Source organism: Stegodyphus dumicola, chromosome 9 (genome assembly GCF_044657685.1).
Source record: "Stegodyphus dumicola isolate Sdum_Otavi_A_Nest chromosome 9, ASM4465768v1".
Classification (NCBI taxonomy): domain Eukaryota; kingdom Metazoa; phylum Arthropoda; class Arachnida; order Araneae; family Eresidae; genus Stegodyphus; species Stegodyphus dumicola.
The window spans coordinates 109,530,713-109,544,403 of record NC_140776.1 but is presented as its reverse complement, the minus strand read 5'-3'; the positions used below and the strand labels follow the sequence as shown (position 1 = coordinate 109,544,403).

General features: G+C 29.7%; 1 protein-coding gene across 2 annotated transcripts in view; it reads right to left on the bottom strand.

The window, feature by feature from the left end:
• Positions 1-250: 250 nt before the first annotated feature.
• Positions 251-13,691, bottom strand: part of LOC118196911 (cullin-5-like) — a 142,848-nt gene continuing 129,407 nt past the window's right edge. The window contains exon 18 of one of the 2 annotated variants that reach the window (XM_085823892.1): positions 251-6,320. In XM_085823892.1, coding sequence (XP_085680018.1) covers positions 6,126-6,320 — 195 coding nt within the window. In that variant the 3' untranslated portion in view covers positions 251-6,125. Of the gene's footprint in view, positions 6,321-10,617; positions 10,827-13,691 lie in introns of those variants that run through there. The other variant, XM_085823893.1, reaches the window with a different exon arrangement.

Below are 13,691 nucleotides of genomic sequence, written 5' to 3'. Positions count from 1 at the left end.
CACAGAGCTATACACTTGGCCACTGGTATGCCACTGAATGTGGAATATAAGTTCTAAACATTCTGTACTCGAAATTTCACTGCAGCAAAGCCTGCAGAAATCACACTTAAAGTGAATTAAAAGGAGAAATATGCATCATTCATTTTTCTTGCAATTACAAAAAATATACTTTGAACAAAAGTTGAGAGTTTTTTCAACGTATGCAATTGGGATAGTGATATAAATGACTGTTGTTTAAAGAAAAGCACAATTTAAGAAATTAAATGTTTTTATTTTTAATTATTATTAAACTCACAATGTGGAAATGAGTAGCATCTGAAATCAAGACACACTAAAACTTGCTTTTGAAATATTGCCCTTTTTTAACAAATATATATTAAAATATTTACATAAAATTACAAGCAGCAATTAGAGGCTTATCATTTATAAAAAGGGGAGAAGTCTAAAACAGTTTTACTTACTTATAACAAAAATCAAATATAAATTCAAAATATTAACTTTTAATGCTTCCTAAAATGATAAATAACAACAAAACACCGTGATATAACTTAATACTCACAAAATAACTTATTTCTAGCCTAACATGACACTTTAATTAAATGAAAATACTAGTAGTTTAAAAAAAAATTAAATTTCTTTTGAGTAAGATTTTATTTAACAAATTATGCTGGTAGCATTTTCACATTAAGTATTCCATATGAGTTTATAAATTTAAGAGTATTTGAAGTGTCATTATTTCCTGTAAGAAGAATTTTCTTAATAATTTAACTAGATAGTGCATTCGTTCGCAATTTTTATCCCAGAACATGACTTCTAAATATGTTCATCTTGAGTTATGAAATTTAAATAAATTCCATTCCTGTACAAACAATACATTAAATACTATTACAAAATATACAGAAAAGAAAACAATATATATGTTTTTCGAAGAGGTAAAGAGATTAAACCAAACTGAACAAATAGAGCTTATGTTATATATAACTGCAAAGTTAAATGCAAATAGAAAATACACTTTCATCTCCAATAAATCCCTGCTTAAAATGATATTTTCCAAAAATACACATATACAAAAATTTGCTCTCTATTTTACTAACTTAGTATATAAATTTTAATTATTTTTTCCCTATAATGCTAGTTTATTTGTATTTTATAAGGATGAACCTGAAACAATTTTAACAAATATAAGAGATTTATGAAAAGCACATATAAGATTCAAAATATGGAAAGAATGCGAGCAAATTCAAATTTCATTTGCTAAACAGGTAGAAATATTACTTATTTAGCATACATCACAAGAAAGTCATATTTCAGAATACTTGTTGCTATCCATCTGAAGCCAAAAAGAAATTGTGCTTTAAATAAGGGTGCTTTCAAATAAGTGTAATTTTATATCTAGAAAGAAATCTTTCATATACAGTACCTAAATATTTCTAGCATAGAGTTTAAATCATAAGAAATTGTTCGAGTTCAGAACATAAGAAATTGTTACTCAAGCAGTATAGAAAAATCTGAATAAGTTCAAAAACTGCCTATAATTTAGGTTGCCAGTTAATAAAATTCTTTTCATCATATATGACAGCAGTATGGTGATGGATAAACCATCTGATTTATGTTTAATGAGAAAGTTGAATTTTGTAAACTTTCACTTTAAATTTTGTATTTGAGATGGAATCAAAAAAAATTTTGGAACTGAATTTGTTTCCTTGCCGCATTTGAAATTCAAAGCATTAATATTTTTTATATCTGGGTACTGTTTAAATGTGTCTAAACATAAGAATTATATTCCAATATACACCTCCAGACCTTTTCTGTTGGGAAAAAATTCTTTAAATTGCGATTTTTTTATTAAGCTAAGAGGAGTGATGTAAAAGAATAATAAATTTTTTATAAATTCTGAGTAACAAGTAAATTTGGGGGGGGGGAACCCTAAAACCTGATTAAATCAAGCTTTTGGGAATAATTTTAAGTGAAATATTTTTGAGTGATACACATATTTCAAAGATGGCAAAGCTTCAACAGATAATGCCAATAAAGGATACCCATCAAGAACAGATGTTAAATTACGAGGAAATTGCTAATCTTATAAAAGATAAAACAAAGAATAACTTTAAGAGAGATACCAGATGAAAAGTGTGGAGGAAGTGGCTTAAAATGTGGAAAATACAACAATGGATGCTTCATCGTAATAATGTGCAATTACATACTGCTATTACAGTACAGCAATTCTTTGCTTGTAATGAACTGGCAACTGTTCTGCAACTGCCCATTATTCACCAGACATTTTACTTTTTCCAGAATATGGATTTGGGAAAAAATATGGCAATGTTACAAATGCAGAAGGATCTTATTTTGAAGGCTGTATAAATTTATTTTCATTCAAATAGAAATTCTCTGGAAATTTTTGATTATATCCTGTATTATTCTACCCATTTAATTGTTACCCATAAAAATTTAATACCATAAATTCTGAACATTATCACTTCCTCGAATATTTATTTTCACAGCTTCTTCTGCATCAAGAAGGCTCAAAATAGAACAAACAAGCAAACAACAACAGCAGAAAGAAAAAAAAAGGGGGGGGGGAGCTAGTAACTTATATTTATTTTGATACATAATTCTACAAAAAAAAAAAAAAAAAATAGAACACATAAAATCTATAGATGTAAAATCTGGATTAATTGACCATCAGATATGAAATTTTTAAGGTATGTTAAAGACAGCCCATTGCCAGCACTGGGACAAACGACCAATGCTTCACACTTCAGCTTCTGACGTTAGTCACCGGACTGCTATAGTCTTCAACTTTTGACAAGTTTCATTGAGAACAAGGAATTCTGTCTTATTGATCGTGATATTCACACAAACTTTTAAAGATTAGTTTTTACTCATATTTAATAAGCAATGATTATTTTTATTTACATATTTAAAGTATAATGTTATTTTAGTTTTTCATATTCATCTCTGGGATATTAACATTTCAAATTATAATGAAACAAAATTTAAGAAAAAACAAATATCTATACAAAGATTTTTAATGAAAAGGAAATCATTGATGAGTTAATTATTCTAAAACTTACTTCTCATTTTCCCTTCTTCCACAACTGAAGCTGTTAATGTTTCTACAGCATCAGAAGCACAATCTTCTTGTTAAATCTTAAAATTCAACTATGAAAGTATTTCTTTCATAAAATAAAACCATGAAATTTATTACTACACAATATATTTTGCTTTCCTCCTTCAATGGCGCATGTTCATAATTTGTGCACTTCAGACTGAAGGGATAAAGATGTATATCTCCAGTTACATTATTTGTTAAGAAACCCACTTATACACACCATACATTGCTTTGGCTGTAATAAGACATTTTCATAATCACTGTTGAGCAAGTCATCATTATGAAAAAGATATACACTTTACAACAATAAATAAAATAAAAAAATTAACAACAAACTAACTAATGATAATGCATACTATTAAAAAATAAAATCCTGCGTTTTAATTGTTATATATATATATATATATATATATATATATATCACTTTTTTGTTTAGAAATAGTTGAAAATTTAAACTTATCTATCACCATTAGTTGCACTTAGAATTAAAAATGTAATTATTATCTTTTACAAAATGCTACTACCAATAAAATTGGATTTGCTTACAAATAGATAATACAATCTGTCTGGCTTCTTGCTACTTGTCAGTTATAATACTAGTATATACAAATACTTTAATAATTAAAATAAAAAGATAATTAGTATATATACTGAATTTTCCAAAATAAAGGGAGGGTGTCTATACTATTCATATAAAAATTTCTGAATTTTTTTTTTAATTGCATGGAGGGACTTAAAGAAAGTGAAAATTAAATATTAAAAAAATAAAATTGACAAATGAAAATATTTTAAAATGTAAACATTTTTAATAAATTGCACGTAAATATATACAGATGCTACCCACATTACGAATTTTTATAGATACGAACAAACCTGTTCTCAAAGAGTGAAATTTGCCTGTAATCAAAACGAAAATAATATAACATCACGGCAGTTTTGGGAAGACTATAACATTTAATAATCATGTACTAAACATCCATATGTATGGGGAAATGCGACAGGTGTTTGGTAAAAAGTATTTACCCCTATCTTGTTCATGACAATCCCAGATCTTTGGAAAAAAATTCTAAGAGGTTTGTTAAAGTCTGCTATGCATGATGTTAAATGTTTATCATTTTATTGATAATGAAAGAAAAAGAAAACATATTCAGACAAGTTTAGACACTTTAAAAATTAGTGTTGCTGGTCCATATAACATGCCAACTCCTTCAACTTCTCACAGAGCCTTCTCATCACAAATGTCCCCTTTACTCATTGATGAGTCTCCAGAGAGAGAATCAGGCCCCATTCACACACGTCTCAAACACGAGAATCCAAGGTATGTACTGTAAGAAATTCTTCAAATAACTATAATTTTTATTAATAATGTACTGTATTTAATATGTGATATCTATTCATTTTAGCATTTTTTATCATTTATTTGATATTATTTACAATTTGTTTTGTTAAGAGACACATGTAGCTAACCTAGTAACATTTCATTAGCAAATTTATTATACAAATGGGCGTTCGGAATGCAACTCATTCGCAAAATGGAGAACATCTGTACTCTTAAATTCTGTAACTCAAATTTCAGTATTTTACAATGCAAATTTCACAATTATACAAATTAAAAGGAAAAAAAAAAGATAACTCTATTTATAAAAAAAAATAGTAAAACCTGACATTATGCACTATCCATGGCTAAATATTTACTATGCATTTTAACATAAAATGCACTATGTATATATATATTATATTATATGATTACTTAAAAAAACACATTTAATACCAAATATTGTTTAATGCAAACAATTAAAATAAACCCTTCAGAAGGAACACTAGTTTATAAAAACAGATAACTGAAGAGCAAACAGTTGCAGAGTTTTCAAATTTATGAAGTTTATAACACCAATTCTTTCATACTTTTTAAAAATTACAACAGTAAATAAAATATGTTTCTAATGAAAGTTATGCATTACACATAACCTGACACAATGAACTTTTCTTTTAAAGGAAATACATTAAAAAAATGTACATGATTCAAAGAGATGATACAGGCAGAAACTGGCAATGAAAAAGCCAAAATACAGAAATGATAAAATATTCTCTGCAATTAGCATTCACAAATTCTAAATTCATAATTATAAAAACATACACATAAGAAATCAAAATGCATATGAATAAAAAAAGTATTTAAATAAGCAAGAGAACAATAATACCAGTTAGGAAAGTTGTATCATTATACATCACACACTATGCAATTTAGTGCCACTCAAGAACTCTTACCTGAATTGATATAAAAAAAGGATATAAATAAATTATTTTGTTTTTAACAGCAAATTTTCAGGAAATCATAACATTAAAAATAAATACAGAAGGACTCTCATTAAACTTCTATCACATCTTGGCACAATACTTTCTTTATTTTCTTGCATCAAAGTGCTAAGGCAAGATTTTATTATAACATTTGATTAACCACCAACTAAATAATTGAGCATTTTTTACAAATCTTTTGCATATGTTCCAAATAAATGTTAGTTTCCCTCAGATCTTGATAAGTAGCTTACAAAACTTGTCTAAACAAATGACACTATAAAATGAATTATGTATTGCATAGCTGTAAGTTTATACTTTTGGAAGAAAATTTCATTTTCAGTAAACAGAATAAACAAGTTAAAACAGTCCAACACCGAATGATTACAACTGTCACTCATAGTATAACTGATTAACAATTATCTTTATGTACAAAAATTACTTTAAAAATTGAAAGCATTTGGGAAAGAACAAAATGCCAAAAACTAACTCGAAATATGTACAACACTTCTGAATGTGATGAAATATTTCTTTTTTTTTTTTTTTCCAAAGTTGCAGCTAACAGTATGCAACCCCCCCCAAATATCGTTGAAATTATTGAAACTTTTCCTTACCAATCATCTGTCTACAGCTTGGCAATCAGCAAATCTGCTGAGTTTTAAAATGGAGAAAACTGTCCATATAAATTATATTAATTTTTAATAATAATTTTAAATCATGCCATATAGATAAAAACGTTTATGTTTTCTTCATCTCGCTTCATGTACTTGTGCTCAATGAGCCATTCTATCTGTTCTTTAATCATTTTTTTGGATGGCAAAAACATGTTCTTCAAAATTTCTACCAATTCAGTCTGTAACTGAGCATTTGTTATTCGTTTTCTCATCTTCATTATTTTCACTATTGCTTCCTATAAAAGAAGGCAAAAGATTGAGATGATCATTATGTCAGTCAATTTGAGGAAAAAATATAACATAATTTCAGTAACATATAAGAACATGATGAATCTCTCTTTGTGATATGTGAGAGATAAAAATTTCTAAATTTCAGTAATATTCTCCTTCCTCTCAAAGAGGGGGAGGAACCCAACTATTGCATATTTTTGTGAAAACATGATAAATCTCTCTATGTAATATGCCAGATATAAAAATTATTCTTCAACAATATCTCTCTCTCACCAAAACATTTAATCAACAAACCATTTAACAGATAGATGCTATGATTTAGATGAGAATATACATAACTACTTTAAACATTTGAACATGGATAGTTCAAAATATTATCCCCCAAAAGTACCTCTTAGACATGGTTATATGCAGAGATGCCAACCTTGAAATCTTAAAAGCTGGGAAAACTTTGCAAGAAAACTGCAAGGTTTTCATGCTGCACAGCGACACTGTTTCAAAGAAACTCCAAACTGGCTTTAATTCACTTTATAATACATGAGTCAGATTACTGAATTATCTGTAAATTAATTCTAATATAAAATATATTAGCACTAATTCAGGAATTCTTAACTTGGGGGGATTTCATAGTTTCAGGGGTTGGGGAAAGTGGTCAGTCTTTTATTTAGCAGTTAAATATTTAGTTTTAGTTTATGAATCTAAAACATTACTTTTATTCAAGTTTCAGTATTCATGAACATTTTTTACACTTTTTTTTTTTTTTTTGTTTAACTTAAAAACACAATAAAAGATAATCGAAATTTAAATACATGTATGCATGTATTTTTTTAGTTTTGGAAAGGAGCTAGTAATGGTGAAAGGGGTATACGGGGCAAAACAGGTAGAGAGCCACTGATTTAATTAGATATTCTTAATTTCATATTCTTTGGCAAATTTCATTTTTTAATTTTCTTACACTTTTATGCCAAGAAAATCCTGAGTAGTGAGGCAAAGCTTTTATTTATCAAAGTATTTCTAAGCACAATGAAAATCAAATAAATAACTAATGTATATAGCACACATAAGCCAAACTGCTACTTGCGATTCTTTGTCCTCTGAAATGCGACTTGTTTTGAATAAATATAGTTTAATTTTTTAATTCAAATGGAATTTGAAATAGGAGTCATGCATTGCCACATTTCTTTATTAATCGCTAATATAATTTCTGATATTATGTATGTAAAAATGTGACAGCTTTACTGCCCGCTGCTGGTTTATGGTCAGAGCAACAAATACTTAAAATTACAAATAATTCCTATTCCGGTTATGTTACTTTATGAACAGGTAATGGTCATTGGAATGCACTATTACGAAATTAATCTAAAACGCAATACTAATATATTTATTTAATTATTCTCCCTAATATTTTTTCTCTCAAGTTGATTTTACTTTAGGTAGTATCTGCTTGCCATTGTTCACAATAGTTGTCATCCATCTGGAAGATTGCTATTCATTGTAAGGTACTACTTTTATTCAGTCCTTGAATGGTGTGAGTAACTGTTGAAGAAACCTGTTTCGCTTTGCAATTCATATAGAGCTCGTTTAATCCATGGAAGAATTTTACTATGATTTTATTTTTGGTGCAGTGAGCCTTCAGCATATATTTGGTTGGAAGACCTGTCTCAATTTTCTGCAGATCTCCTTCAAAATTAACATCATATCCCTAAACAAGTTAGGCATTTTTATGCAGTTGCTTCACAGATTTCACAACCATTCACAATAATATGCTTAATGAACACTTTTCCCACATGAAACTCTATCTTTCATAATAATTTCTTGGTAATTCTAGGTAGATGTCATAATTTCTTTCACCAATGGTTGTGTATGCTGAAATATTTGGAGTCGTGGAAAGAATCACTGGTTTGACAACGATTTAAATTTGAATCAAAATGGCTTATTTTAACAAATATTGTTATTCCTAATAGAGCTCTTTAAGCCTAATCATCAAATTTTCATAACAGTGCATCAAGGAATGAGGGATCAACAGAAGACAAACATCTCTCTTCCCCAAAGTTTCTGTCAAAATCAACATATTGATATTGGTGAAATCTCTTTAGCTTGTGACATTTTCTCACATTTTTCAATTTCTTGTTTGAAGACCTTCTTTCTTTCTACCTCGCACTAAGTTAGAGGCATTTTGCTGCTCAACACATATCTAAACTTTTTCACCCCTTAGTACTGCTGTCTGCAGCTGTAGCGGTGCGTTGTGGCTCTTATGCTAGCATTATCTTCTTTTAATCTGTTGATATTTTTTGTCTTCCTAATTTTGGATCATCATGTATGTCTGACATGTCCTTCATGAAAGCTTAGTAGCCAAATGAAAAGTTGAACAACAATCCACTGCTTGATTACTACAAATTTCAAACAATAATATGAAATTTTGCATTTTTGAAATCTGATCTTTTGATTTCTAAAGTATTCTCTGGCTACAGACTCCATTTCAGATTTATTTTCCGTACACAGGTTAGATAAACCAATGGAAAGTTATACTATGTAACCGTTAGACTGATAATAATTTATTTTAAACTTTCTTCCCAGTTATTTTACTTAGAAATTCAAGACGAGACAGTAAGTCATTTGACATCCTTTATGGGTCCAACAGTTAGAACGTGGTGGATCTGTACATTTATTTGGCAAGCACTTTGGAACTAATGTGCAGATGTTTGCCATGTTACAAAAGGCTTCCACATCGAACATCTGTGCATGCTTGTAGAAATATGAAGAGTTATGCATTCATGTTATATCTGCATTTGCAAAATAAATTCCTTATAGTGTTGTGTTTCTACGGGTTCATGGATTTGGAGTGATTGAAGACAACATTTGATGAAGTATCAAGACACAACTTATTTGCCAGTATTACTCAGGACAGTGCCAAAAACGAGCTTACAGTCATCGAAAAACTATGATAAGCATGCTGAAACAATCAGCAACACAGCCTTCAGGCTACAACGGTGAAGACAGTTTCACAACAGAACGCTAAATACAGCTCCTGACTCGGTCCATTGCTCTCGGAGCTGAACACACTCAAGATACTCTGTATGATAAGACTCCTGATTCACTTGACGATGTGCTAAGATATATTGCTACTCTGCATACGAGAAGCGTTTATATAGCTTTTGGTCTGCTGTTAAGAATATTCTGGGCCAAACTGGTTATGAATTCATTCTAGAATGTTCTCCATCCATCTATGGCATATTGCCAATTTTGTTGCTAAATGTAGCCAAACAGGCAATTTGGCAACCCTGCCTTGCGGGGAAGCTATCTTACTACGGTTGGGCATTTTGTAACAGTAGTAATGACATTTTGTAACAGTAGTTTTTTTCTGTAACATTAGTTTTGATTTCCCATGTACTTGAAAAACAGCTCAAAATTAAACAACTAGGTTGAAGAGTTCGCCTGCTAGGCAGACGGAATATGTGCTCGACATAACATTTATGTAGCCCGGCATGAATGACTACATTTATTAGCAATAGGTTATATATGCCAGAATCATTCTAACGATTCATGACGGGCTTTCGAGAATTTTCAATGTTGCGCATGAACTTTATTATCTATGTTCAAAATTACCGGTATGATTCGGGAGATAGTTTCGATAATTTTCAATGATGCACAGTGCACTGATTACTAAAAAATTCTTGCAGATTCTGTTGGATGTTATGCTGAAATACTGTAACAGTCAGGGCTGTCATGAGAGATATTAATTATTCAAACACCAATAAAAATGCAATCTCTCTCTCTTTTTTTTTTTAAAGTTTTGGATAAAAATGTTTATCTGTTTCTTAGGTTAGGATCCAAAGACTCGAATGATCTCAGTTTGTTGGTCCTTATATTAATCGTATGCAGATATAAATTTACTTTTAAACAAAAGCCTAAACAAGTTAGTAGCTTATTTCTAAATAAATATTCTCTCTCAAATAACAGTTTCTCTGCAGTGCGCACTGACGTGTATCATTTAATTTATCCTTTCTAAAAGTACTGCTCATGAATTAACACTCAATTTTCTTTTAAATAATGATTTGTAATTTACTCATAACATTTTTTTTTTTATGTAATTGTGCAATGAATATGTTTCTGATTCATTTTACTTCTACTAAAATAAAACGATAATAATTATAAATGGACAGGTATAAAAAGGAATCAGAAGAAAATATTTGGTTTCTCTACATGAAGAAAAAATGCTAATTGCCTTTGCAAACACAAAACAGTAGAAATAAACTGTATTTATTCATATTTGTATGTAATCATGTTAATCCCATATTCATTAATTTACTTTAAAAGTTTCTTTATATTAAAAACAGTCTCTTTATTTTAAAAACGATATGAATTTGGATTTGCAGCTCTTGAATGTTCATAAAATCAATCATGTGGTTCCCACCGTCTTGAAGTTTGGCCATTCTTGGTACAGTCAAAAGTCGTTAATCCGGACTCGTCGGGACTTCGGCGATTCCGGATTATAGATCATCAGTTGAAATCTGGTAAGATGGCATGCAGAAATTATAAAACTAAAAATATGAAACCGTAATTTATGAAATAAAGAACAATTATGATCTAAAGGGTATCAAAATTTACAAAAAGAAAAAGCTTAATATTTATTTGTTTACTTTATTAAACATTTCTTTCAATGTAAGTTGTTTAAGTTGCTTAGTTTCATGTGATAATACTTTCTCTTTAATTCTATTAAACAGACATAATTTCTTGTTTAGTTACAAAGTTCCACTATTCAAGTCCTATAATTGCTGTGTCGAGAATACCGACTAATTTGTCAATCGAAATTTTTTCGTTCTCAATAAACTCTGTGTCACTTTCTTCACTATCGGAAGCGAATTATAATGACGAGGAACTTGATTTAAATCATATCAAAGACGGAGTACATCGAGATTAAATACTAGATTTAGTAAGGAATTATAAGCCAAATAAAATAAAAACATCTGCCCTAAAGATAAGGATAGTGCTGACAGATCAACTTCCAAATTCATTGTATGACGCATCCCCCCCCCCGCAGAGCAGCATGAAATTGATAAACATATTTCCGAATGATTAGATAATCAAAGGATATGCCTTTATTTATTTTTTGCAGCAATTCCACTTTCTGTTTAATGGACTACGAAACATACTTTTGTTTGTAGATCCTTTACATATTAGTAAATATATATCGGAAATTCTATTTGACATAATCGAAAGTTCAAGCTTACTTTTATAAAGTTGCTCTAACAGTCTGCAAAAAATAATAAGCCGGATCCAATTCGAAGATTAAGGAACAACGCAATCTGCAACATTAACTGAATTAGATAATTTTAGCTTAGTTTATACCGTCTGTTATACATTAAACACGCATGCGTAAACGTATTCTGCGCTTGCGCACACCCATATTCGCTGCCGTAAAGGTCTTACGCGCAGGCATAAACGCCTATGCGTATGCGTCAAAGCGACGCATGCGCAAAAATTTGTAGCTTTGAGGTCCGGATTATAGATCATTCCGGATTATGTGTGTCCGAATTAAAGACTTTTGACTGTATATAGCATTAGTATGTCAAACTTAGTAATGTACCATATATTGAAGTAGAATAAAAATTAAATACAAATATTAACTGATTAACTATTGCTTGAATCTTCATACAAAAATCTATAAGGAAAATTTAATAAAAAATACCATTCAGATGAAATAAAATTTAATAGGAAAACTTATTCTAAAAACCCTAGAGATAGAGGAATGGAATTTGTCTCTTTCATTAATTCAATAAATTTCATTTATTGTTAGGAAACAATGGACATGGCTTGGTATAGTACCTCTAAACCCCCTCCCTTAATAAACACATGCAAAAACTTCCTTTCTTATCTATTTCTTGCTGCAATTATAAAATTATTATACTAAATGAAAGTATTACTCTTATGTGAGAACAATTTTTACACATAGCCAAAAAATACTGAAATGTGCAGATCAGCGATTCTCAATAATTTTTTTTTTAATCTTTTTTTTTTACACTTTTCTCCATACTATATGGTATACAGTCAAAAGTCGTTAATCCGGACTCATCGGGACTTCGGCGATTCCGGATTATCAATTTTTCCGAATTATAGATCATCAGTTTAAATCTGGTAAGATGGCATGCAGAAACTATAAAATTAAAAATATGAAACCGTAATTTATGAAATAAAGAACAATTATGATCTAAAGGGTATCAAAATTTACACACACACAAAAAAAAGTTTAACATTTATTTGTTTACTTTATTAAACATTTCTTTCAATGTAAGTTGTAAGTTGCTTCGTTTTATGTGAGAGTACTTTCTCTTTAATTCTATACACAGACATAATTTCTAGTTCAGTTACAAAGTTCCGCTGTTCAAGTCCTATAATTGCTGTGTTGAGAATACCTACTAATTTGTCAATCGAAATTTTTTCGTTTTCAATAAACTCTGTGTCACTTTCTTCACTATCGGAAGCAAATTATAATGACAAGGAACTTGATTTAAATCATATCAAAGACGGAGTACAGATGAAATACTACATTTAGTAAGGAATTATAAGCCAAATAAAATAAAAACATCTGCCCTGAAGATAAGGATAGTGCTGACAGATCAACTTCCAATTCATTGCGCGCCGCGGCGTTTCTCGCCCCCCCCTGCCGCAGAGCAGCGTGAAATTGATAAACAGATTTCGGAATGGTTAGAGAAACAAAGGATATGCCTTTATCCATTTTTTTGCAGAAATTCCACTTTTTGTTTAATGGACTTCGAAACATACTTTCGCTTTGTAGATCCTTTACATATTAGTAAATATATATCGGAAATTCTATTTGACATAATCGAAAGTTCAAGCTTACTTTTATAAAATTGCTCTAACAGTCTGCAAAAAATAATAAGCCAGATCCAATTCGAAGATTAAAGAACGACGCAATCTGCAACATTAACTGAATTAGATAATTTTAGCTTAGCTTATACCATCCGTTATACATTAAACGCGCATGCGTAAACGTATTATGCGCATGCACACATGCATATTCGCAGCCGTGAAGGTGTTACGTGCATGCATAAACGCCTATGCGCATGCGTCAACGCGACGCATGCATATAGGCTTTGAGGTTTGTAGTTTTAGCTTTTGAGATTATAGATCATTCTGGATTATGGGTGTCTGAATTAATGACTTTTGACTGTATAACATAATCATCATACAAATAATAGCACATAAATAACTTAAGGATAAAAATTAGACTAAGAATATGAACACAAATTTTTAAGAAAAGTGTATTATTATATTTATATTTTATTATACATTGTATTATTATTTTTAATTCTATAAATATAAACAGGTTTTCAGTCTAATTGCAGAAAACTTTG